This window comes from Sturnira hondurensis, unplaced genomic scaffold (assembly GCF_014824575.4).
Source record: "Sturnira hondurensis isolate 20B ecotype Veracruz unplaced genomic scaffold, ASM1482457v3 Scaffold0008640, whole genome shotgun sequence".
NCBI classification, from domain to species: Eukaryota; Metazoa; Chordata; class Mammalia; order Chiroptera; family Phyllostomidae; genus Sturnira; species Sturnira hondurensis.
Genome location: NW_028081271.1, coordinates 5,114,539 through 5,141,823, shown reverse-complemented (window position 1 = coordinate 5,141,823; position 27,285 = coordinate 5,114,539). Strand labels below are relative to the sequence as shown.

General features: G+C 45.0%; 1 protein-coding gene across 5 annotated transcripts in view; it reads right to left on the bottom strand.

The window, feature by feature from the left end:
- The window catches only part of STOX2 (storkhead box 2), a 184,486-nt gene that overhangs the window by 16,212 nt on the left and 140,989 nt on the right, over positions 1-27,285 (bottom strand). For 4 of the 5 annotated variants that reach the window (XR_005067767.1, XM_037055145.1, XM_037055147.1 and 1 more), the window contains one exon: positions 5,129-5,281. Coding sequence is in view for 4 of the 5 variants with exons in the window: in XM_037055145.1 (XP_036911040.1) it covers positions 5,129-5,281 (153 nt within the window). In the remaining variant the exon portion in view is untranslated. Of the gene's footprint in view, positions 1-5,128; positions 5,282-16,604; positions 16,725-16,830; positions 17,125-27,285 lie in introns of those variants that run through there. The other variant, XM_037055149.1, reaches the window with a different exon arrangement.

Genomic DNA, 27,285 nt, shown 5'->3' with positions numbered 1-27,285 from the left:
TCTGAAAATATTTCCCAAGTCCAGGGACAGGCTGGCCTCACCCAACCACACAAAGTTTTTACTAAATTGGCAGTGGCCCTTAACACCTGTTCAGGTAGCTCCTGTGGACCTGTGTCCTTGTACAGGGTCTTAGGTCCCCAACAAAGAATGTACAACCATGCCCTCTGCAGCCTGTCAGACTAGGTCTGGGAGGGCTGTGGTGCCTCATTGAGTATGTGGTGCTGGTAGGGACAGGCTCCTCCCCACTGAGACAGGACAGAGACCAATGGACTAGGATGTCACCTGTGCACTCAACACTAAGGGGCTGGGAATGAGAGGGTACCTACTGCTGAGCCCCCCAGATACTGACCCGTCAGAGGAAAACAAATCCTCCTGAACCACATGCCCTTCCATTTCTTACAGGAAATCCAGCTCCATTAAAATCTCATGGAACCACCATTGTACATAGGGTCTATTGTTGAACAAAACATCACATGAGGTGCGTGACAGTTGTTTGGAAGCGGGTCAGGTTGAATCATACTGCCAATACACAACTGTGTCTGAGCCACAAAAATGACAGTTTCAGTGCAGACTGAAGCTTGGGCTCTGGGGCCAGACTGCTGGGTGGAAATCCATGGCTATTAATGGATATTATCAGTTGTATTGTGCCCCCCACCCTCTGCCATTTGTAGGCTCAAGTCCTAACCCCAGTACCTCAGAATGTGACCTTAGGTGGACACAGTCTCTATAAAGAGAATCGAGTTAAAATGAGGTCATTAGGGGGCCCTAAGCTGATATGACTGGTGTCATTTTAAAGGGGGAAATTTGAACATAGAGACGTACAGAGAGAGAAGACAATGAGAAGAGACACTGGGAGAAGACAGCTGTCTACCAGCCAAGGAGACAGCCCTGGAACAGATTCGGCCCTCCCAGCCTTCAGGAGCCCACCCACTCTAGCGGTACCTCGGTGTGGGACTTCTGGCCTCCAGAACTGCAAGACAACACACTTCTGTTGTTCAAGCCACATGTACTATGTTCTGGTTGCTCTAGAAAACTTATCCCAGCTGCTACCATCTTAGGCAACTTACTTAATCTCTCTGAGCCTCTATTCACTATCATTAAAACGTGGATCTCAATAGTACCTACCCATATAGGGTTGTTGTGAGTTTAAATGAGTTTAATGTGTTGGATTGGCAAAAAAGTTCATTTTTCCCCATAAGATGACTCTAGTAGTACTTAGTGGTCTTTAACTTCATTCAAAACAATTTTGTTAAGATTGTATATCAGCATGCATTTTTTAAAAATTTATCAAAATTGGTGAATTTTTGTGTCACCATTTTAATACTGAAGATGGAAGAAAATACACACCATTTTTGGCCTATTGTGCTTTATTATTTCAAGAAAGGTAAAAACACAACTGCAATGCAAAAAAAAGATCTGTGCAGTGTATGGAGAAGGAGCTGTGACTGATCGAACGTGTCAACAGGGGTTTGAGAAGCTTTGTGCTGGAGGTTTCTTGGTGGTGCTCCATGGTTACATCAGTTGAAGTTGATAGCCATCAAATTGCAACATTAATTGAGAACAATCAATGTTCTATCACATGGGAGATAGAATATTTTAACTACACATGCTTAAAATAGTCAAAGCAATAAAATTGTTGGTGAAAATGAAAAACATGTCTTTTATTTTACAGAAAAAAAAAACCCTAAATGGACTTTTTGGCCAACCCAGTGTGTACAAAAGTGCCTAACATATAGTGAGGTCTCAATACACAGTAGCTATTAGTGGTCTCAACTTAGGGTCAGGGCCCGTGGAAACCTGGATCACCTTCAAAGGACATTGCACAGCAGCCCAGAATAGCTTCGTGAGCAGAGAAGTGCAGGACCCCCCCCCCCCCAGTCCTTCCAAAACTAGGAGGGTGGGTTACAAAAGCACTGGAAACAGCTGGGAGTGCTCACGGGAAACACGGCCTTGAATACGATGTGACAGAGACCCCCATGTCACCCTCCCCAGAAGGCATCCTTAGTGACCAAGGGAGGAAAGGTGACACTGCCTATGAAGAGGTATTACTATATGTAATTACTTCATGTTTGACCTGCAGGCTTTCCTTTCGCTCTAAGCTCTGCTCTTGAGAAACAGGGAACTGGCCTTCATGCAAGCAACTTCAAGGCCAGGATAATCACAATTTTTTTTCTTAAATTTTATGGGAGTTTCTGCCCAAAATAAAAGTGAATTCCAATAGAATTAGTGCTATAATCCAAACCATACCAATGCAATTCCTGGGAGATGGTATACAACAAAAAAATGCTTTAAACTTAAAACAGCTGCTAAGCCCTACTAACAACTTCTGCTGAACAACTTCAGGGGGCGCTATTCACACAGAATTCAGCTCCTGAGAAGAGACACTCTGTACAATGGGAACCCCCTGGAGTTGCGCAGCATGGCAATCCAGATGACAAACCCCCATTCAAAACTTGGGGGACTTTACACGGTAGCACACATTCAGCAGATTTAAACAAAAGCTTTTCCAAAAACGGTAAGGCTCATTTATAAGACTTCACGGTTGAGTTTACCATGCTGCTAGGTTAGAGGAAAGGGCTTAATTCTGAAAGATGGCTATTACTATATGACAAAAATTCAGCTGTATTCTAGAACTTGCTGATTGTAGGCCTTCCAAGTGATGATCTTAGAACCCTTACAAACTGTACAGAATCACGACTACGCTGTCATCATTCCTTACCATCGAGACTAAGCTCTCTGATTATTCCCAAATGAAGGAATAAGAAAGTTTCCAGAGAAAATTTACAGCTAAAGTTTTTGTCTTGTATTTGTAAGTATATCAATCAAATCACATTTAATTTGGGAAAAAAATGGAAACATTCCCTGTTCGGTCCATTTTCCATCCTTCTACCTGCACATGTGCAAAAGCTTTCCATGATGGTCGTGATACCCACGATAATTATTTTATTAGGAAGCCCTGGTCTCATGACTGATATTTTCGATCGTCTACAAAATTCAGGGTTCCACTAGAAATCCGTAGGGGTCACCTGAAAGAGATGTGGTTGTGAATTTTAACATGTGCACGTTCCATCACTTCCGGATTCTACTCCCAGAGTTTATCACGAATTCGGATTTTGAGAGCTTAAAGAATACAGATAAGCTTTCCACCCAAGCTGTCCCTTCCCTTACCTTACTACTGAAAGGAAAAGGTTTGCCTGGAAGTTAACAAGGAGAGACAAACAATTAGTGAAGAACATTCAGAGAGCATAAAATGTTATCAAACTTAAGGTAATTTATAGGCTGCAAGGGTGGGCGTCTGTTAGAGCAGGGGTGTCCAACCTTTGGGCATCTCTGGGCCACACAAGAAGAAGAAGGGTTGTCTTGTGTCACACATTAAATACACAAATGCTAATAAAAATTGATGAGCAAAAAAAAAGGTTTTAAGTAAATTTGTGATTTTGTATTGGGCCACATGCATAGCCATCCTGGGCCTCATGCAGCCCGCAGGCCGCGGGTTGTACACCCCTGTTAGAGTTTTTTAAACAGTACACATAATTTCAAACACATTAATTGGGAAATTGAAACAGAAGGAAAAATCACCTGGAAAAGTGGGGAGACTCAACATTGTATGTTACTACTTAGTTTGGAAGCAGACTTTCCGTCTTCTCCCCACACCATGACTTGGAGTTCAGCCAATGAAATGCTAGTGGGTGTGGCACTACCAAAGGGCTGCTGGGCCCTCGTGCAGCCGAGAGGGTTCCCTTGCACCTTTGCTATCACCCCACCCAGAGCAGGACTCTGCTTGCCTTTTTCCAGAGAGGATGGGGTACAGGTGTTGCAGGGCCACCTGGCTAGGACCCATCGCCATCAGCTGACTCCTGGAGAACCCACGACACTTGAGCTAAATAAATGTTTATTGGTGTGTTCCACTGATGTTCTGTATTTGCTTGTTACCCAGCTTTTTCTGAGCAAACGCTAACTGAATACAGCCAACACCATATATTTACTAAGGTCTCTTCTCAGTTGAATGAAAACGCATGAAGCATTGGTGTTTACCATAAGCTCTATTTCAACCCAGGTAGAGGTTGCATCCAAACCAAGCTGGCAAACTGGTGGCCCGATGTGTTTTATTTGACGTGCATGTTGTTGGCATATACATGTTAAAATGTACATGCATGTCACGTAAAACGGAAAATCCAGGTTCTCTTGGAAAAATAGAAGATTCTGCAACTCTGGCAGCGTCCTACTTTTTTTGGAGGAAGAGAGGAACAGACTGTAACTGAGTAGGAGCTGCCTGTCTTCGGGGGGGCGTGCCTTCTTTAGCTCATCCCCATTCTTACGTCTTCACGCACTGGAGGCTTCAAATGCCCTTCACAGGGCGGCTGGGCTATTGTCTTCTTTTTATAATCATTAAGAGAAACCATTTTATTGTTTTTATATAATCTCTATTATATTTTATTGTTTTTACAGTGAAATCTTCACTAATTTATCAAATATCATTAAAAAATTTTTTTCTGCTCTCCTGAGAACATTCTTTTCATTGCTTTTAGAGAGAGAGGAAGAGAGGGGAAAGAGAGACAGAGAGAGATATTAATGTGAGAAAGAAACATCTATTGGTTGCCTCCTGTACGTGCCCACAGGAGGGGATCAAACCCACAACCTGGGTATATGTCCTGACCAGGAACTGAACTTGTGACCTGGGAATGACACTCGGACCAACTGAGCCACACTGGCCAGGGCCCAAATATCATATTCTTCAAACTCACTGGGTCATGACATATGGACACAAGATATGTTTAGTTTTCATATCACTCTCTCTGTAGTGTAACCCAGAAGGACTAAAATCTTCGGCTTGTTTCTGACTCCCTCCCAGGAATCACAGTGCTGGTGTACGTAAAGCAGCTTGTGTTGCCGGGGTGGAACGGAATCTCGGTGGATTGGGCCAGAGTTCCCCATGGATTCCAACTGCATTTCTTTTTCTCAGTGCCAATTGAAAAAGTCTTACAGCTGACGAAGGCAAGTTATTTTTGAAGTAACGCGCAGGTGCCTTCATTTTGAATTACAAAACTAAGAAAAGTTTCTGGTCCACTTTGGCAGAGATTTTTCTCTGTCCGACTGCAACACAAGAGGAACTGTCCGTCCCCGTTACCTGGGAAGCACGTGGTCAGGTGCTCCATCAGTGCCTCTTGGGTGACAGGTTTTCGTGCCGAGTTCATTGCCGAGATGGCCAAGCACAGGATCTCCCCGAGTGGAATAAACTGAGACTGACTGATGGGAGACATACTGATCGGTGATACATCACCTGCAGAAAGACAATTTTCAAATGAGCGGTTCATGAAGAGGCCCAGCCGCCTGTTCCCCCCACACCCCCCTCACAGACACACACACACACACACACGCACACCGCCCTCCCGTGACTCACACCTCGCCCCTGTGTTAGGTGCGTGGTTACCTCCCACAGGGAGGTGGCCTGGTTCGCACAAGCACGGCCCATCCCTTCTGGTGGAGAGAGGGCCTCCACAAACTAAACCTGCCTTCAAACCCGAGTGCCCATTTAAATAGATAAGTTACAGAAAGGCTGAAACCACAGGACTTTGGGAAACAATCTCTATTTCTGTTAACTGGGAGCTCGCTGATTTATTCCTGGCATCTACACCTCGACAGACGCATTATGGTCCCTTGAGGATTCATTCATTCCAATGGTGAGGGCTCTTTAGGGTCAGGTATCTGCTGGGGGCTTGGGACCCTGACTAAGGCCCTTTCCCCAAAACATCTCGGCTCTCAAGGAATTTCTATTGAACTGGAAGAAACAGACAAGTAGACCGAAGTTCATGGTGCCCCAGAGAGAGCAGAATACCTGGGGCAGAGCAGGGAGGTGGGGTGGGGCTGAGAGGAAGGGAGTGAGAGGAGGTTTCCCCGAGGACGTGCAGCCTGAATCGAGTGCCCAAGGAGAAGTGGTCCGAGTCAGTGCTTGGGATGGTTGGGAGGCGGGGCTGTGACGATGGGGGTGGTAGGGCCCACCAGCAGGGGTTTCTAGGGAGGAGCAGAGAAGGCCCATAGGTCATGCAGGCACAGCGCGAGGAAAGAGCTTCGCAGTCGAGGCCTTCATCCCACGAGGCAGGGTGAGCCACAGAGGGACCTTAGGAAGGACAAAGTCAGAAGTGAATTCAGAAAGAGGACTGTTGGCCACAGAAAGAATAGACTGGAGGAACTGGGGAGGGCGAAGGGAGGACTTCCAGGAGGCCTGAGCCCTCCCCACCTATCTGCACCAAAGAGGGTGGTGGAGGAGGAGGTGGAGGCTGTGAGGGTGGAGAAGCTGGGGGGGCGGGAGGGGGAGTCTGGAGGCCGGAGAGGCTGAAGACCCAGCAGCCAGGGGGCTAGCAGACTGTGGCTCTGGGGGAGGTGCCAAGAGGCAATGCAAATACGCCTTCCATTCCTACCATCTTCCCATCACGGGGTGATTTTCAAGTTCAAGTTCTGCTCTGAGAATTCCCAGCCCCCAACAGAGGGCGAGTCTGGGAAAGCAGGAAAGTCCACTCCTGACACCTGATGCCCCTTGCTTCACTAAAAAAAAAGGGCCCTATCGAAAGGGGGTGAAAGCTATCAGCAGAGAGGGATCCCAGTGAGTTTTTCTAAGTTTGTTTCCCACCTGTACTCACGTCATCATCTCTCCTGTCTCATTTCCTAAGCCTGATTTCTCTCTCGAAGAACTGAGACTCGGGTCAGCCTGTGGCATTAAGCAACACCTTCCTGGAAGGCGTGTAGGAACACCGGAGTGGACCTCCCTCCTCACCGCCAGGCACTTAGAGCTGTGCCCATAGCAGCCGCTAGGTTGGTGGGAGTCCAGAGTTCCTTTGGGAAAGAACTTGAACCCTGCATTGATGGACTGAATGGGAAAGAGCTGGACGGATGAAACCAGGCAACAGGGCTTGGGTATGAAACCACGGGATGAGGGGGGGTGAATCTAACAGGAGAACCAGATGAAGCAGCAGGGCTCCAGTGTCAAAGGCCTGATGCCCCCCAGTAAGCCCAGATCACCTCAATGCTCCCCTTTTGCCTGCAACTCTTGGGGTTCCAATCAGCACTGCTGAGGTGCCATTCTCTGCAAGATGGCTATGAGGAGAGTAAGACATTTTCCCCAAAACCAGAGAAAGCAAGGAGCACTCAAATCTGGTCTAGGGTAAAGGCCCGCAGAGGCAAAAATCAGCAGGAACGGGGGACTGACCCAGTTTAAAACCCACAAACTTCTGGGGCCTACAGGATATAAGTGCCATAAAGAGACAGCCTCTGAGAGGTTCTTGCAAATATTGGAGGGGGTCGCAGGGAGTGGAAGCTAGAACATGGAATTTGGGGCTGTTACCGTGAATGTGAGCTCCCCTCACTGGCTGATGAAGCTCAACTCAGGTTGGGCACTTAAAAATGACAGATTTCTGTGGGCTGGGACCCCCTCAGTGGGCAAGTGTGCTACTTCCTGAAAGAGTACATTTAAATCTTTAAAAAAATGTTCTACCCTTACATTCAAATGAAATCTTATCCTAAAGCCTAATGTGTAAAAGATGAACAAGGGGTGATAGTGAATGAGTAGAGGTGAGGTTCGGAGCTACACCTGGTCAACTCTCCCCTTCCCTGCCCCCAGCATCAGGTAGTTCAGCCACAGCCACCCTCGAGGTGTCTTCTGTGATTCCTTCTCTCCCCTCTACCTCCCACAGGAGAGGACAAGGACACTGAGGCCAGGTTTCTTGATGAGTTGCTAGGTTGGCCATGTGGACCTCAAAGTCACCCGGAAGGATTCTGTAAATCAGGTGAACAGAGAGGTGAGGTCAGGTGGCAAAGTGCAGAGGTGGGAGCATGCCCTGGGGCCTTTGGCCTGTATGTCCCCTGGGAAGGTGACACCTTCTAATGTTTGCCTGTCCTAACTCAGGACTTCTCAGATCAACAATATAAAATGACTAAAGACGATTTTCTTAAATGCAGGCCTATTTTCTGATTTTTGTATAAGTTACAGGGGACTTGATCTCTCTGTAAAAAAGAAATAACCACTAGCAAAATAAACTCATTTAGGTCACGTTTCTCCTTATGCTTTTAGCTAAAAGTGTTTGTTTAGTTTAAATGCCATCTTCGAAGCTCCTTCCCTTTCACTCACTGCAGCCAAATACAAGGGATGGCCCACTTTAAGTGTCTGAATTGCATTTGCCTCCAAAAAGCTCAGTTCCACTGTGATGAAGAGTGTGCGCAATAACTTCTAACTCGGGACGTAGGCCCAAATGGCATTTGGAGGCTCTAAGTGACTATCTCCACGTCATCTTCTTTTGATTCTGCACTGAGATATACTAATTTCCACTTCCTCCCTACCCCCAGCCCCACTGGCAATCCTGGGTATCCTGGGCCTCTCCTTTCCCCTCCACCCCGACCCCACACCGCCGTCACCTCTCACCCGGCCCATCAGAATGGCCGGATGACTGAGATCTGCCCCCTGCCCCACACTCCCTTCTTCACCGAGCAGCCTGGCCTTCTTACGAAAGCATAAAACACACCACTTCCCTGTGTAAAATGCAGCAGTGACTGCCAGGCGGCATCTAGATCAGAGCTCCTCACCAGGCCTGCAATGGTGAGCCTGTCAGCCCCCCGCCGAGGCTTCCCCCACTGCCCACACCGGGTGCCAGAGAAGTGCTTGGTGGGAAGGAAACACCACATACCTGTCGACCACAGGTACCCAACTCGTACCAAGCCACTGTCTGCCATCTCTGAGTGTGTTTGTGTGTGTCCTGGTGTGCTGTCTGTCTCGCCCAGGAGAATTTAAGCTCCTGGACAGAAGGACACATGGACGCCTGGTTCCCACCACATTTCCAGTGCCTAGAGTAATCCAGAGTGCACTCCAGACACCCCATAAATGTGTGTTGAATGAATGAATATCCCTTTATAATATTATAATGCAAGGGATTTCTCAGGGTAGTTAAAGGATTGTGATTTCATTCATATTTTTTGCTTAATAATTACAAAGCAAATTGAATAAGAGACTAAAGAGACCTAATTTATATGCAATTTCTAAGATTCCCTTATTATTAATAATAATAATAATCTGCCCAAATGTAGCAGTTACCACAGAAAAATAATCATCTACTAAATAATAGTTAGGACATGCATTTCACATCTATACTAAAGAAACCACAGGTATCTCTCAAACAACATAACACATTACTTAAGTTTACTACGATTTCCTGTGGATCTTATATCAGACCTGCTTAACGAGTCAACTAGTCATTGTTAAAATGTATTACTAGAAAATTTTTCCAACTGGACCACACCTGTGATCAAAACAAACAAGGAATTTAAATACCACTAAAATACTGATGGTCATCATAATCTACAGGAACTACCCTGTTTCCCATACACCACAAATTGCTACATATCTATAATTTATAGGTTCAATTTTTCTATTGTCAGAATTAGTTCTGAACACATTCATAAAGACGACTCCTCTAAAACCTCACAGCTACTTTGTAGGCTAACAATTTCTTTCTAAACTGTGATAATTCTGTCCTGTTGTTCCGACAAGAAGGGGTAAATAGGTTTCGTTTCAGCTTTATTTTCTTACAAACATCCATTTAGGTACAGTCCTCAGGGAACATCCGTCAAATCCATGATGATTCAGACAAAACCAAGCACAGTGCCTTAGACAGAGTAAGCATTCAATAAATTTCTGGTAAGCGAATTTAAGATGGGAGGAAACATGAAAATATTACCATTGTAAGTAAATGTCTTTGATTTTAAGAGCATCTAACATCAAATTTAAAATACCTCGGTGAACACTTGGACATCACTTTCATCTAAGGGACCTGTCACCTGAGAAGCGTGAGGACAAAGAAATCTGCCTGGTGGTGATGATGGAGTGGAGGATGGAGACCACCTGGAGGTGGGAAGTGCATGTGCGGAGCACCAAACAGCATGCTGAGCAGGGGGAGCTGGGCACAGTGGGGCATGGCCAGGCCAGGCTGGGGGTGGGAGGGGGAGGAGAGTAGAAGCCAGGTCATGGCTGACCAGAAGGCTTCACACCCATTCTTGATGCTAACAAGGAGCCGTTGTTTTTGCATTTACACAGAGGAACTACATGATGTAGTTGTATTAGAAAATCCCTGTCGTGCATGTGTGAAGAACACACCGGTGACAATGACAACCAGCCAGGCGACTGACAAGGAGGGTCTGGATGACATCACACACACGCTGACTTTCTCTGTCCTACCATCTACAGCTAGTTACCACCTCAGAATTAACTTTATCATGCACACCTATTTTTACTATTTAAACCCTTCTATCTATTCCCCCACCCAACTCTTGGCTGATTACTTTAGCTAGAATTAGTTCAAAAAATTCCCTCTCATGTACTTCATCCTTTCAAGAAATATACCTGAGTGCCTATTACATACCCAATACCTTCAGGTACTTGAGTTCCAAAACTGTTCCTATCTCGGTTTGGTTTGAGATGGGAACCCCACAAACCACAGTGCAACAGAACTCTGCCCATCACCAAATGCCATTTCCTCTCCCAGTCATTAGCTTGGGCTCTCTGTACCCAACCTTTGCACACCAGGAAGGATACTACAACTCCTGAGAAGAGGCGACCTTTGTGACAACTTACACTCATCCTCCCCGCCCCCACCGAAGACACTGTAGCTTCCCAAAAGTACCTACTAGAAAAACGAACACAAATCCATTTTCTTCCACTGGAAGTGCCCATCCTCATCCTCATGCACAAGGAAAAGAAAGCCGTAATTTTCCCGCATAAATTGTGTCATAATCACCTATAAGCTTGAAAGGACCCCAACGTCCATCACCTATTTTAGCCTTCTTTAAATCATGTTTTTCAAGCACCAGCATTCCTGTTTATTTCTAAATACTATTTTTTATCGTAAATGTCAAAATTTATTCTCTCCTCTGGATTGAACAGTTACCTTTGACCCTAGTGAAGTTCATAAACCAAAGCAGCTTTCTTATGCTCACAAACACAGTTCTGGAACTGTACTGATAGGTAACCGGGAAACTCCTCGTACAAAGAGGCATGCAGGGCATATTTTGATAAGTGCCAGTCTCTTACAGCAAAATACGATGACCGCTCTGTGTCTGGTTCCTTATCTGGAAGATGACAATTAGGATGACATGATTTCAAAGATGCCGTCAGGCTCTCAAATGTTCAAATTCTATACCAGGGCCGCAGAATTTTGGCATAAAAACATAGCCTAGAATTCTTGTCTAGCTGTATTTCCACCTTGCTACAGAAACTATTTTAGTGCTTATCCAATCAGAGAAAGTAGGTTTTAATTTTTACAACAACAGCGAAATATATTGGCTATTAATCCCGCCCCCCTTAATACAGGCTTTATAATTCACTCTAGTTCAAAGTCTTGCTCTGCTTTGCTCCTCGGGACCAAAGTGTGGCTGTTTTTGTTCTCTGAACTGCCAAAATTAACACTAAAATTAAAATTATAGATGCCAATAAAATTACCACGTGCAGTAGATACTGCGACTCATAAAAATGGTCCAACTTCCCTGTAAAACATATACGGGCACAGCGACAATGCAACTCTGTTCCTTCCAAAAAACGAGTCACAGAACTACTGATGGGCCAAGCGCTACCTTTAATACCCTTGGGCCTGGGGAAGTCACAAGACCTCTGAGGTTAAGAAAACACCTCCTCGGAGGCAAAGCATCAGACACATCTTGTGTTTTACAATTTAGTTCCATTTATTAACCCCAAGTTTATGTATCAGTGTCGCTCAGTTCTTTTAGGAGATGGTCTACCACAATATATTTTTTGGGGTTGTTCTGAGGAACACAGACACACCCTCCCTGTGCAGCGCCCTGCAAGAAGGCAGGGCGGACGGAGCCCGTTGGCCCACGTGACTCCAGGTGGCACGCAGCTCTCCTATGAAACCAAATGACTGTACTTGACTTTCACACGTTTGTATTTGAAATTGAAAAGAAAACAGTTGTTGAAAAAAGATACGTTTACCAATTTATGGGGTTTGCTTTAAATGCCGCTGATTTCAGAAACGTACGGCTGAGCCCTCCCTGAGGCAGTCAGGCCAGGGAGAGTGGACACAAAAAGGAATTTTAGAACATTTAGAAATTCTCTAAGAGCTTTCCTCACGTTTGTGAGTGTTTTAGTTCAACACTTGATGGGTCTCCTAAAGATGGTCCAATTCCTAAGCCATTATTTGCATAAATTATTTTAATTCAAAGGAGAATGTAAACAGGAAGCTCTTGTTAATAATACTCAGGTTATTAGAGTCTGTCGTTAGCTCTGACTTACTAAGAAACTTCTAATGAGAGTGGGGTTAAAGAAGAGCCGGCAAGGTGGCCCTCACACACGCGGGCAACGTCTACTGCACCCCCTGACTCCTTCTGCTTATGCGCCTAACGCAGAGAGGCGTCTAATGCAGCCAGGTGAAATGACAAGTCAGCTGGCTCGCTGGTTTACAAAAGAAACCCATCATCTTCCCCAGTCTACAGGTTTCCATTCGTCGTATTAGCTACTGCTGTTGTTTCTGTGATTTGACCCCTGATAAAACAGCTGTCATAAGATAAGCAGAGACCAAGGAGCCAGAAGGAGTGAAGGCTCAGGCAGAAAGCGGCAGTCGGTGGATGGTGATGCGTGCGACCTCCTCACCTGCTCCACCATCCCCAGGAGGATGCCTGACATCTTCTCCAATCAACTGCTAACACTACCGGACCATTCTGCTACTGCAATTGATTGGTATCGTAAGAGTTAGAATGGAAATAGGGGCATCAGGCCAATGACATGCTTCCACCTTTGGCTAGGGTTCCACATTAAAAGCCAAGTGGGGGGTTGGGTTGGGCACTGTGGAATAAAACCCAGCAGAGATTTTATTCTGGACACAAAGCAGACACTCACATTTGATAAATACATAGGCACTGCACACACAGACTGGGCGAGCTAAGACCTTGCCACCTGCCAAGATGTTGTCCATCACCAGCTGCCACTTCACTCTCTAGTCCCTCGTCCAGGACCAAGTTAAAGCCATTTACAACCAAGGTAAAATCAGGAGGAAATACCAGTCCTCGTTGACAACAATTAATAAGATCTCTCAGATACCACGCCATTCTGTAAGGCACTGGCTAATGCGTTCCTATTAGAAGTACAGCATGTAGAATGAAATCTAAATTCCTGCTTTACTTCTCTTCCATCTCCATTGGATGTCAGAACCCAGCCTAACACGAGGGATATATTAGATGCTCCAATTTCCACAGACGGTATTTCTCCTCGATAGTTTAACAAATCAGTTTAGAATCTCCAGGGTCATTCGTGTCCCTTCTTAATAAGTACGGATCGCCATGGCTGTTTCTCAAAATAGTGTTCTTGGCTTCGTCGGTTTAGGGATCACAAGTTTACTGTGAATGATTTCTATAAAATGCAACCGGAACACAACAAGAAGGCCTCATTAAATGCAGTTCGAATGTGTCTATGGTGACGGCTCCCAAATGACAACAAAATTATACTGAATGGCTGCTACCAACTCCTGAACAAATGAACACCCACCCGCCCCTTCCAACCGCAACAGAGGCTGGTGTGAAACAACTGCACAGGGAGTGCGGAGGTAGAGGAGCACAGAGGGCAGAGCACTGAGAACACGCCGGACTCCCTGCACAGGAAGTGGCTTTTCTCTCCAAAGCCCGGCATTGCGAGACTGCGGTAGAGGCCACGGACTTTGCCACCAAAACCTTAGGCTCAAAGCCTGGTTCTGCTATTCGTGAGTTGTGCGAACTGAGGCAAATTACTTAATGTTTTGAGTCTCAGTTTCTTCTTTTATTAAGTATACATGGTAATGTTTGCTTCATAGAGTTATTGAGGGGGTTAAGTGCTTACACTGTCCCTGAGACCTAATAAATTGTTAATGAATGGGAGTTAGGATTAACATTGTCTTCCCTAAACCTATCTGAACTCATTCAATTCACTTGTTTATGGTGTTTGAATTTCTATCTATAGGAAAATCATCTGGTTCTAAACAGAAACCTTTAAAAAAAAAAAGCAAACAGCTGTGGGAAGGCTAAGGGGGCAACGGTCTTTCTTACACTAGAATTAATGGGTTTAGTCTGATTGCTCACTTCTTGATTCTTATTTGTGAGAGTGCGCACTGAATGAATGGAATATTTTGACTGGGAGGCAGAAAAGTATATAGACGGCATTTGGGATGTTTACTGGTCAGGGAAAGAATGGTCTCAAAGCAAGTGAGAGACACACATTCCATAGCGACTTTGGGGAGGGAAGGGCACCAGAGATGGGAAAAAATGTGAATAAAGAGGTACAAGAATGTCAAAAAATATCACAGACAGTTGTCCTCTTTCAAAATTTTGGCTGGGTTAGTCCTTTACCTGAAAAAGAAAAAGGAAACTCGGCACTTAGGTAAGTACCCTTAGTGCTAAAAGTCAGAGCACTAGGAGTTACCGTATTTTGCCATGTATACTGTGCACCCATGTTTTTGGCCTAAACTTTCAGGGGAAAAAATCTTGCATTTTAATTTTTTAATTCAATGTTTTATTTATGTATAAAGCCAATTATTGTATTCCAGGGCATTATTTTGCATATGGATATCGTTATTACTTTCTAGAGTTATGCTTTTAACACATAAGCAAAATAAAAGAATTTAAAACATTTCTATAAATACAAAATTAGTACTACGCATGAATAATGCATATCCTTTTTTTTCCTAAAAAATTTGGGCAAAACAGTGCGCGTTATGCACGGCAAAATACGGTAATGTCTGCTGTAAGAAATAGCCATTTTGGTTCTAATAGCCATTTTGGTTCTCTCTTCTAAGGAAAACATTCTCTGGAGGAAATCTCCCACACAAAATTTTGGAATTTCACATACTCCTTACTTAAGGATGGCTTGCCCAATAATATTATGCATCCTGATTAAGAAAACCATAGTCAACGTTCATGGTTAAGGGCTCACCTTTATATTTTTCTTAACAGTAACAATCCTGTAGGGGCAGTGGGGGAGACCGTCTGTGATCCCATCGCAGGTTAGAATGAGCTTGCTCTGGACAGTTACGTGCGTAACTCCTGAGGCCCACCTTAGCATTCATCTACCAGTGAAGACGCTCGAAATGAACAAAACAGATCGTGCTCACCCTTTATGACAATCTAGCACTTTTTAAATGGCCTCTCTTCTTAAGCAACTATTTACAAGCAGTTTCCATGGGCAGGAAACTCGAGGAGAAGTGAACTGTAGAAAAAGGCATACATCTCCATGCCTGCCCTCAGTGAGTTTGCAACCTGGGTGGGGACACAGGATATAAATGTGTGGGAATAGAAGCAGTTGTGTCCATGGGGTCACCACAGACACATTCAAACTGTTTAAATCACTGTTGAAAACCCCTTTGGGGGAGATATAACAAGAGAGGACATGAATGACTAGCAAGTGAATTCTGTAATAGGAATTTACTAATATATAATTATAAATACGTGCATGCACACAGGGAAAGAAATGAATGGTACAAGAGGACTGGAAAAGGGCCCTCAGTTGGGAGTAATCAAGGAGAGCTCTGTGTGGGAAGGAGACTTTGAATAGGGTCATTAAGGGTGAGTAGCATTGACGGGTATCCTCTTAAACTGACTCAACATCTTCAACTTTGCTTCACAGACGCAAAGTGCTAAACCCAAAGATGAGCCACCTTGGACAATGAGGAAGGGCGCGCGCTTTCTCCCCCCTGTGAAAGATAGATTATGGGATGGATATGAGTGTAGAGAGAAAAGAGATGTTCACGGAGCTCAGTACACAGTTTGTATTGTTTTTAAATGGCCTCATTATTATTAGACATTACATCAGGGATTTAGCACTCCCAGAAATGTCTAATAAAAAAGCACTAAAGCTATCAACTTGATAAAGGGGTAAAACCATGCTTCTCAATGTGCCAAGTTTCACTTTGGAAATGGAGCCTATAGCTACTTTTGAGAACCAAACTTTAGCATCTCACTGTTTTTTAAAAAATGTTTTAAAAAGGCTCTTATGCCAAAAGCCCATGGATGTTGTAAGAAAACAGCGATGTCCTAATCTGAATCCTCCGGCAGACGAGAGCGAAACACAAAATGCGCCTCCTTCCTTTGTGGTTAATAGCAGCCTCAAAACAATGGTAGTAACGTCGGACACGGCCTGGAGCAGAGAAACCAGGCTTTCCTGGGTTTTAGCGCGCTGCGTGGAAGTCCACAGGCCAAACAACACACTGCATTTCAGAGGTTAATGGGGAAGAAAAAGTTTCCAATAATATGTACTGAATGCCTCCCTCTGAGGAGTGAAGAGAGAGTATAGCCGATGGGAATCTGAAGCAGTTTAATGGGGGTCCTATTTGAACATCCTACAGCTGTCTGAGTTGCAGTTTTGAGGTGACGCTTGGGGACAACTCACGCTGATGAGGGGCATCTGGAGGGCGGCAGACAGGGGGCATTGGGGTTGCTCCAGATTGAGGCCATTAGAGGTTACAGCAGCGAGACCACTTTTCAGAGGGCTGGGCACCAATGAAAGGGGTCGTGGGCAACGTTACTGTGTTTCTTCGCACTGTATTTCTTCACACACAACAACTCTTGAAAGAAAAGCAGGGGCGACCTACCTGACCCTTTCTGGACTGGCTCCATCCCTCAGGTAGCTTTGACGCTAAAGCCTGGTGCATGCTAGGGGTTTGCATCCAGGCACAAGAAGGAGCCAGTAACAGAAACGGACGTCCTAGAATCTGGAATAAGAAGACAGAGTAAACTTTCAAGTAACAACATCCAAAATGAGCGTTTCAGATTGGCTGCTAAGGGCATGTGGAACACAGCAGGAATCTGGTACTTTACCTTGGTGGGTCTACTTTTAAAAATGAGTCCCAGAACTCTCAGTTCTTCTCACAATTCAGGGCTTGAGGTACGGGTACCAGTTTCAGGTCAAAAGCACCTTTAAAAGGGGCTCTGTGCGTGGATTTGGCTGGTAACAGTCTTAGGGAAGAAAACAATCCTCTTTACCATTCTTTTTATCCTATTTGCATGGAACAGTGGGAATCCTGTCCTGCGCCTATGCCAGCCTATGCCACAGATCACAGCCGCTTGCACGAGCCACCAGCCCACTGCAGAGCCTCCGGGATCTGCAGAGTCACCCCTCTTCCGCCTGGTTCTCTGCAAAGTGAAGTCATAGGGACTGTTCAGCCAACCTGGCTTCTCACTACCCTGCCCAGAATCCTTTGTGAACTGAAATGAGTCATCGCTCCAAGAAAAGCTACAGCCTCTGGTGTGTGCAGGCTCCTTTGTCTGCACGCTGCGGCGAAGGCGCTGGGCTGGGAGTGTGCCCCAGGCCCAGGGCTGCCGGGGACCCATCCTCCTCTCCAGGGTGCCCAGGTCCCCTTGCATGCATTAGCACCGACGCTGATTGTTTTCATCACAAAAACAGGAAAAAGGGCACATACCTCTGGATGCTTGAAGGAAAAAGACACACATTAAAATTGATCTAGCGTCATATACTCACCAGTCCATAATTATAAACCTGACACATTCTCTCTTTCTCTCCCTCTCTCTCTCTCTTTTTTTTTAAGGCTGGCTTTTCACTGTGATGAAGGATGAATCTCCCTCCTTGTGCGTACCAGGCCGTTCTACCATGCCCTGGATCAAAGTTTAAGCTGCAGCGAGCTATTGGTTCTAAATTCCAGTTGCATGCAAGTCCTTGCAAGCCTGGGTCTCATCACAGCCGACAGAGCCGGCCAGCGGGCTCCAGCACACGCAGCCCGCAGCCTGCTGCCAGGGCAGCTTCCGCTGCCGCCCAGAGAGAGAGAGAGAGAGAGAGAGAGAGAGGCGGCCGTGTTGGGAATGAGGTCACTATGTCAGGAACTCATTCTCAGCGTGAGGCTCTCCTGAGCTCACAACACAATTGAAGTCCACAGTGGTATGATTCATTGGATTTTTTTTATATCGCTGCTTCATCAGCCTTAAAAAAAAAAGGTCTCTGTCTAAGATCCATAAGGTAAAAAAAAAAACAAAAACCAACCATTACATATCTATAAAAACATCCCTTCTCTGCACTGTTTGTACCACACTGCACTCATTATTTCCTCCACGGCGAAAAACTCCTGCATATACACGTATACATATTATATTTACACACATACATCAACACATGTACACACAAAGGAGTTTATTTCAGCAAAACCACAGAGAAAACCATTTGTCTCTATTTAGAGTACAAGAAATCACACAAACGTCTCAAGAGGAAAAAGGGGTGGGAGTTGGAAAGAATGATAGAGATATCAGCAATCACATTAAAACTGGGGGGAAAATGGAGTCTGAGTAGAAGGGAGTCATCCAGAAAAAAAAATGAATTCTGTTGTAGCAGTAGAAATAAATTCTGTTGTAACGCTGCTCCAACTCCCCCCAAAGAAATGATACCAAAGCAGGCGCCTCTCACCATCTCTATTCAGGAGCAGAAGAGATACCGGTAAATTACCCCATACTCAGAAACTAAACAGAGTTGGGTAGCAGACAGTACTTATACAGCCAATTCTCCCACATCCTCACAGATACAGTAGTTACGGTGCATGGAATACAAAGCACAGGGCACAACCAGCGCTGGGGAGAGCATAAATGTACCGGACCTCTGAATAAGACTACCCCAAGCCTCCCTCAGGCTAAAATCCCAGCAGAACCCTATCTTCCCTTAAACTCCAGGGACTTAGCCAGTCTTCAGGCACCTCCTCCCGCAGAGCTCTGGTCTCATCCAAGCCAGGGCCCTGGTGTGACCCTGCACAGTGAGTCCCATGCTATACCCAGAAAGCTGAAAAAATGTGTAACTCTCTCCTGTTCCCAGCTCACCCAGCGTCCACAAATATTAGCCGGGTCCCTCCATTCCAAATCACCTCTTCTGTTGTTGAACACAGTTTGGGGCCCTTAGTCAGCAGGTGCCCTCTATGTTCATTCACTGACCATTGGTACATTAGGTCTCAGCACTATTAACAAAGCTCCTTCAGCTCCTGCAGCCACATGACACTTTCAAACCCTCTGCCCTCGTGGTTTCCACGGTTGGCTCCCGCTCTGGCGTGTCAATCCCCCTCTTCAAATGTTGCAGGAAGAGCCGCATGTACTCCAGCTGAGTTCTGCCAATGGCCCTGCCGGCTCCCTGGTTCCGGCCTCTGTGGCCACATGGCCTAAGATGACAGTAGGTTATTGGCTATTGTGCCACACTGTCAGACCCCCAGGGAACTTCTTCACAAGAACTGCTGTGACATCAGGTCTTATTTATGCACTTAAAAAAGAAAAACCTCATCAACTATGCCTTGTATATTTTATCAGAAATGGTTTGCACCTGATTTTCCCGGAGGAGGATATAGGATTTTCTCTCCTCTGTCGGGCCGCCCAGGTTCCTGTCCATCCTGTACACTGAGCCGGGGGCCCAGCGCCCAGGCCCCCTATCCCGGCAGCTCTCTTTGAGTTTGGCTGTGTCGTTAGTTATAAGTCCACCTAACTCAGCCCGTTCCTGCCAGGCATAGTCTGGTGGCTGTGAGGCCAGGAAGTGTGCCTCACAAACACCTGCACCTTCAGAACGCAATGATGTAACCAGTAACAAATGGACTCAAAACAAACATCTAACTAGAAATATCTCAGGCTCTGGCGATGCAAGGGCCTCTGGGAAACTTGAGGTTACTAGGCCACTTCTCGACAGCTAAAAACGCAAGTTTCCTCTATGATATAGAAAAGGTTAGATAAGTGGATAAAGAAAAAAACAAATAAAGAAAAGAAGTGGAAAAATACCAAGAAAAATATATTCAAATTTTCTAGTATCCAACATGCATGCTTCCATTTGAAGGCCCCCTATGCCCATGTATGAAAACTCATCTAAATTTGCCCAGGACCCAGTAAGGGAGGCACTGTTATTAGTCCCATTTTAAAACGAGATTCACTGCCTTCCTCAGGCTCCCACAGCTGGTAAGTGGCAAGATTTGAATCCGGGGCAGGAGGCCCTTAATAAAACCCTTAATAAAATACATACCCTTACATCAACTAAAAATACTCATTGGGTGCTTTTAACCACCATACATTCTGCCTTTGAACTGTTATAATAAAATAACCACTAGGAACAATTTGGGAGAAAAAAGCCCTACGGCTCAATTTTTACATTTGAGTTGAAGCCCCCTCACTTTGCTAAGCGTATGAGGCCCGTGAGCTTCAGTGCACAGGCTCTGTCTCTCTCTGCAGGGGCAGCTTTCCCGGTTCCGCAACCCCCAGTGGGCTGCCCCCCAGCCCCAGGCCACAGACCACTGCTGAACGACCATGCACCTGAGTGTGACTGACTGGCCAAATCCATAAGCTCACGGTGTGGTCCTACCAACACCACCATGAGTTTGATGGTGGACATAAAGGAGAGGAAGACACTCGGATATTATAGATACCGGTGTTGGATGGAGAGAGACATTCAAGAATCAAGGACAGACATAATTAGCAATCCTCCTCCTCTCCCCAGTGCCTCATGCTCCTTTTAATAACAGCTTCCGTGCTACAGTAAAGATTTACAAGCATCATACAGCATATCGCAGAGGTGATTTGCTCGGTCGACGAGGTGTGGGCAGCAGTTGTGCCTGGCACGTGGCTGGTCCCTTGGCAAAAGATTAAATAGCAGCACTACACACTGACACAGCTATCCTGGGTCTTTAAAAAAAACGCTCTGCTGACTAATGCCACCGCACAATCTCAGAGCTACTGTACTCGATAAAGCAGAAAGCAATACGCACCCTTCAATCAGTTAAGACACTCACTGGGTGCCTAACTGCAAATGGGTAAGGCAGGCTGGAAAAGGCAGAGCGTGTACACTGGTACATACAAACTCTCCCATGAACCAACGACGCGGGCTCGCCTGCCATGAAGCTTCCAGTGCAAGTGAGGAGGTAAGATAGTCACCCCACCAAAGCACAAAGAATACCAGACAGATGTTTGTCAAAAGAGAGACTCAGGTAACAGGCAGCCCTAAGAATTCAGGGCTGAAACAGTGAGGAAACCTGGCTTCCAGGGAAAGGCAAACTTGACCTAGCACCTGGGGAGGTGAGAGAAAAAAGAAAAGGCATGCCCTAGGTTAGAACAGGAGCTCCTAGAAGAGAGAGGTTTTTGCATACTGTGTGTTTCCACATGTCTTCCTGAAAAGTGCCTAGCCAATGGTAGGCACCAACTAAATACATACATACAGAATGAATGAGTGAATGAATGAGCTGGACAAAGAAAGAATGAACTCAGGTAAGGGGGTGCTGATGCGAGGGAGGTGAGGAAACAGGAGGTGGGCCTGCTTGGGCAGAGGGTTCACACTGGGGAGTTGAGGGAAAGGAGGTAAGAAGGGTGTTTAATAGCAGATCACAGTGTTTAATGGGTAAGAAAATGACCCACCTTCCACGTGCAATGAATTTCACTTGGCATTTGTTACAGCCATTAGAAAGTCTCCTCTCTAAGAAGGATTACCCTACGTGAACCCCATGTTCTCCAAAAACAAGTATTTATAAACTCACGGAAGCTCATGTTGACTGTATGGTCGGATGTTCTCTCGCTAGGGATTTCTCTGCCCCCCATCAGCAGGCAGAAGTCTGCAATGCCAAGACTCTCTCTCCTCTGCAAAAATATGAGCAACAGAGGAGAAAAAATCCTACTCGGTAGCAATCTTATGCTAATTCAATGTAGTGCAAGTGAACAAACATGCAATGTTGAAGACATTCTGCTTGTCACTGAGGTCAGAATAGAGATGAGGACGTTACAGCATCTATCCTCAGTTTGGAATTGGCATCTGTGTCATTGTGCGAGTCCTTCGAGGGAAAGATACCATGAGAACAACAACCCCCAAAAGATGATTATTTCTCCTGTAAGAGAGAGATCGTGAAGAAGCATGGCAGGAACTGGCCGGTGCTTCGGGCAGGACATGGCAGGTGAGTAAGTACAGGAGAGAAAAGGAGGGGATGTCGTCCCGGCCAGCGAAGCGGTGTGCACACGGACAATGTGGGCTAGAGGGCAGACACTCTGGAGGGCACCCGGGGGTCACCCAGCTTGGCTGGCGGGGCACGACACATGAAGGAGACGGGTAGAGATTAAGCCAAAAAGAGTCAGTCAGGCTGACAGGAGATTTGGAAGATGAAACTATAGGAGAAAGGCATTTGGGGCTTTGAGAGGGGCGTGATACCACTGAGGCTGAAAGTTTAGGTCGCTCTGGCCACAGGGTCTAGGATCCATCCAAAGGGAGAAGGTAAGTAATTATTGGAACAAGGAAAGAGCCCATTGTGAGATCCGTATCCAGGTGCAGGGAGCACTTAAACAAGGAACGGAGAGGGGCCCAGCGACAGGAAATTTGTTTCTGTTTCACAAAGGAACTGCCCAAAATTTCCAGCATGCCAGGACACTGTCAGACATTCACTTGCAGAAGTATCACGTCCACCTAACGCTACTTGCCCGTAATCTATCCAAAAGACTGTCTGTGCTTTGGGGACAGTCTGACATTCAGAGTAGTGCCCAGGGTAGAATAGCAGTTCAAGGTCAGAAATAAAAGGAGGAGGAGAAGTCCTCTGAACAGAACCCCTGGGTCCCAATAACAGGTCAGACTTTCCCGGTTGCATGAAAGCAGATAAAAAGGCACAAATTAAAAATTCAACGTAAGTGGTTTTAAAAAAAAAAAAACAGAAAGTTCCAAAGTTTGCAAGGCCCATAGAGCCCAGGATTTACTCAGTTAAGTGCTTTCCTGTTACGGTAGAAAAAATAGCTTCAGTTAAATTTGAGTTAGATGCAACGGGATAGACTAGGAAATTAATATGTGAAGACCAAATACCCTTGGTATTCCTACAAGTATTACAGCGCACCAGTAGGAACGCAGAGTGAAGACCAGGGCTGTTTTGTGTTATTCACTAAAGTTCTGAAAAGTCTTTAGATCAGGTCAATTCTCATAGGTTGAGGAACATAGAATAATGACATTTCAGAGCTGCAGGGAACACTGAAAGTCATCTAGTATATTATTATTTGACTGAAGATAATCCTAGGGTCCAAACGAGGAAGATGACTTGCCCAAGGTTACAAAGAGCTGTCGCAAAGCCAGAATTGGTACCCATATCTCTAGGGTCTCAGTGCAGACATCTCTCCATCACTGCACAACACCTTGTAAAGTCTCCTGGAAGAAAATGAAACCTAAGGCCTCTCCAGATGCACAGTGGATAAGATATTATAAATGAAGTAGGCAGATGTCCAAGTTTCCACACTATACTCACTATAGTATACATTCTTTTTCGGCTCTTAATTCTTCTAATTAATGTCTGAAGAAGACAAGGAAGGGAAAGGTGAAAGTGAGAACCTTTCGTTCAGTTTTCATTTTAAAAGATTTAAAATTTGAAGCTTTGCTAGTAAACGGTGAGGAAACTATGGGAAAGCACATGAAAATGAGATGTTATTCCTCTCCATTATAATTTCACTGCAGTAGTTAGTATTCGGATTTGTGGACTGGTATTTCTAACCTCCCGGCCAAAAACACAGCTGCACACATCTCAGACGTTTCTCCTCAGTACTTTCTACCACAGAGGGCAGTGAAGGTATGTCCACAGAAGCCCACAATAGGCAAGAGAAAAGAGGATTCTATCTTAAGTGTCCCTGAAAGTCATGCAGCTCTGTATTATATTCTGCAATACACTGCTTTCTGCCTAAATAGCAAAAATTTTAAAAATGGTTTCCATTGCACATGATTCAACATTACTCTCCAAATTTTCCAAGTGAACCAACCCTCTAAGCAGACCGTCCTCATTGGTCCTGAGGTTGTATAAATAAACCTACAGTGTGAGGCCCAGTCCCGGGAGGCAAATATGCCCCCAATGTGTCAAGCAACACTACATCTGAAAACACACCAGAAAGTGGTATTTCCCGATTACTTCTCAAAGTTATCGTCAGTATTGCTGCAGCCTGAAAAATATATCACTATGGAGTCCTATAAGCTGTTCTAGCTGGAATTAGTTAGAAAGTCAAAGGCCTGAGAAACTGAATTACTGTATCACCGGCTTATTTAATTATGGCCAAGTGATCCTCTCTGTGGGTTGCATTCCTCCGCTGAGATGAAATTAAGAAAAAAAAACCACGAAAGTTGCCAAGGCTGCCATATTTTTATGAAGGAGACCTATCTACAGAACTAACCTCTGACTCAAGGTGCTTCCAATTAACTAAGGAATGAAAAGTAAACGTACATGAAAAGACAGTATCACAATATTTTCCCCCAAAAAACTATGAATAAGAGGGGGAAAACTTACTGCAAACTAAGTCCAGACGGAGTGTCAAGCGAAGAAACACTGGCGAAACACTTCAGCGCAGCCCGGCGTGCCTGGGCTGCCCTCCAGTGCCCGGTTAGGAGGGGCAAGCAACCCGACACACGCTTCGGGGGACACCGGGGGCCTTCCACGTGCTGCGCCCCAGACCGTTCCATTGACCTGGACGGACTCCGGACGTCTCCCCCGGCTTCCATCTCCACTGACCAGAAAGTGACCAGGGTTCAGACTCTATTTTCAGTCCCCAAACCAGTGGTTTCCACACCTAACACGGTCCAATGAGGGTTGACTCCAAAAACCCACGTCCGCTGAGCTTTAGTCTCCTCTGCACATTCGCGGTCACGAATGTCCACTCATCCACGGTCTCCCGTGGCTGATGTCACGTCGGCGCTGGGCGTCCGCTCCGCACGGCATCTCGCGGAGGGGGGGTCGTACCTCCGTGCTCACAGAGGGCTTACAAAACCAGGGGCAGGGGGGAAACATGACACCCTGATGTCGAAGAGTACAAAGCAGTCACATTCTCCTTAGTAAATGGATAAGAATGAACTTCCTGTGCTGTCCGGGATCACAGTGATTACACAACCACCAATATTTGTTCTACCCAATACAGTAGCTATTAGCCACGCATGGCTGTTTAACTCGCAGTTAATGCACACTAAATCAAACTAAAAATGTAGTTCCTCTACTTCAAGTGCTCAGTAGCTACACAGGTATTCACCACATTGGGCACAGCATACACAGGGTGGGGCAAAAGTAGGTTTACAGTTGTTCCTAGGGAAAAAGGATACAATCGTTCAAAAATAATGCCAGAATAAATTGTGTTTTGTGTACTCACAACTGTAAACCGACTTCTGCCCCACCCCCCCTCCCCGTCTAGACCATTTCCATCACCCCAGAAAGTTCTATTGGACAGCACTGATCTAGTTAATCAATAAGCAATCACAAGAACCTCAGATATGATTCACCTTCACCTTGAAAACCTGTATGTTTTAAACGTAATTGTAGAAATTAGCATGTACAAAATCAAGGCCTTGCTTGATGTACAGGCTCCGTGAGTTTTAACACATATGTAGGCCTGTGTAACCACCATCCTGATCAGGACAGGAGGACACAGAACAGTTCCCCCACCTCCAGAAATGCATAATGCTCCTCATACATCCCAATTCATGGGAACAACCCGATGTTCCCTGTCCCTACTGTCTAGTCTTTTCCAGAATGTCACGTAAATGGAATCACACAGTACATAACCTTTGGAAGTTGGCTTCTTTCACTGAGCACAAAGCTACGGGAACTCACCATGTTGTACACACTTGGAGCAGGATGGTGGGGTCCTACAGTACAGGTGGGTTTACCTTTATATACCTTTATAAATTAAATGTATTTAAAAGATATAGGACTATTCAGGCAATCTACCTCTTCTTGAGTGAGTTTTGATAGGATGTTTTTTCTAGGACTTGGTCCATTTGATCTGAATCGCTGAATTCATGTGCATAGAGCTGTTTATGGCAGACGCTTCCTATCCTTTTAATCTCTGTGGAGTCTACAGAGATATGCCCCCTTTCACATCTAATATTTATAATTTGTATCTTCTTATTTCCTGGTCAATGTGGCTACAGGTTCATCAATTTTCTTGCTATTTTTAAAGAACCAGCTTTTGACTTCATTGGTTTTCTCCATTGATTCTGTTTTCAAGTTCATTGATATCTATTCTTTATTATTTTGTTCCTCCTGCTTGCTTTAGATTTCTTTTGTGCTTCTTTTTCTAGTTCCTTTTGGTGAAAGCTTTACTGTTCATTACATATCTCCTTCTCTTTTCTAACATAAGCATTTAATCTATATATTTCCCTCTAAGCCCTACTTTGTCTGCTTCATATGAATTGTGGGGTGTTGTATTTCCATTTTTGTTCACCTCAAAATACTTTCTACTTTCCTCGAGACTTCTTCTTTGATCCATGGATTACTTAGAAACACACTGTCTAATTTCCTGGTATTTGGGGATTTATTGGCTATCTTTCGGTTGTTGATTTCTAGTTAAATTCCACTGTGGTAAAATAACATACTTTGGATTATTTCAATTCTTTTAACTGCTTTTCGGGTTGTTTTATGTCTCAGGCTCTCATCTATCTTTGAGAGTGATCTCTGAGGATTTGAAAGGAATGTATATTCTGCTATTTTGAGAAGGAATATTTTATAAAGGCCAATTAGATCTCTTTGTTTGAGAGTCCTGTTCAGTTCTTGTTTATCTTTATGGTTTTCTACCTACTTGTCTATTGATGACTAAGAGAGACATGTTGAAGTCCCCGACCATAATTAGCCACTTCTCCTTTCAGTTCTATTTTACCTCATATACTTTGAAGCTTTGTGGTCAGGTACATACATTTTTAATATTGTCTTTCTGAAAAGAATATTTTTATAAGAGCACTTAACAGGAGGTCTATCCCCTTAACAGGTCTTTAAGTATACAATAAATACAGTACTGTTCTCTATAGGCACAATGTCATATATCAGAGCTCCAGAACCCATTCAACCTGTGTGACTGGAAGTTTATGCGTGTTGACTAGCAACTGATCTCCCCCTCCCCCAGCCTCGGGCAACCACCATTTCCTCTTGGCCTCCATGAGTCTGACCTTTTAGGTCTCTCATACAGGTGCAATGCTGCAGTATTCCTCTTTGTGTGACTGGCTTCTTTCATTTAGCGTAACGTCCTCAAGGTTCATCCACGGTGCTGCCTATTGCAAGATTTCCTTCTGTTTTAAGGCTCAATACAGTCCACAGTATGTACATACCAGGCTTTCTTCACCCATTTATCTGCCAAAAGACTTCTGTGGGCAGTGCTGCGGGGAACGTGCTGACACCTCTAGAAGGTCCTGCTTCCAACTCTCGGATAAACACCCAGAAGTGGGATTTCTGGGTCAGAGTGTAGCTCTATGTTTAATTTTTTGAGAAACCTTCATACTGTTTTCCATAGCTGCTGCACCATTTTGCATTCCCACTGACAGTGCACAAGACT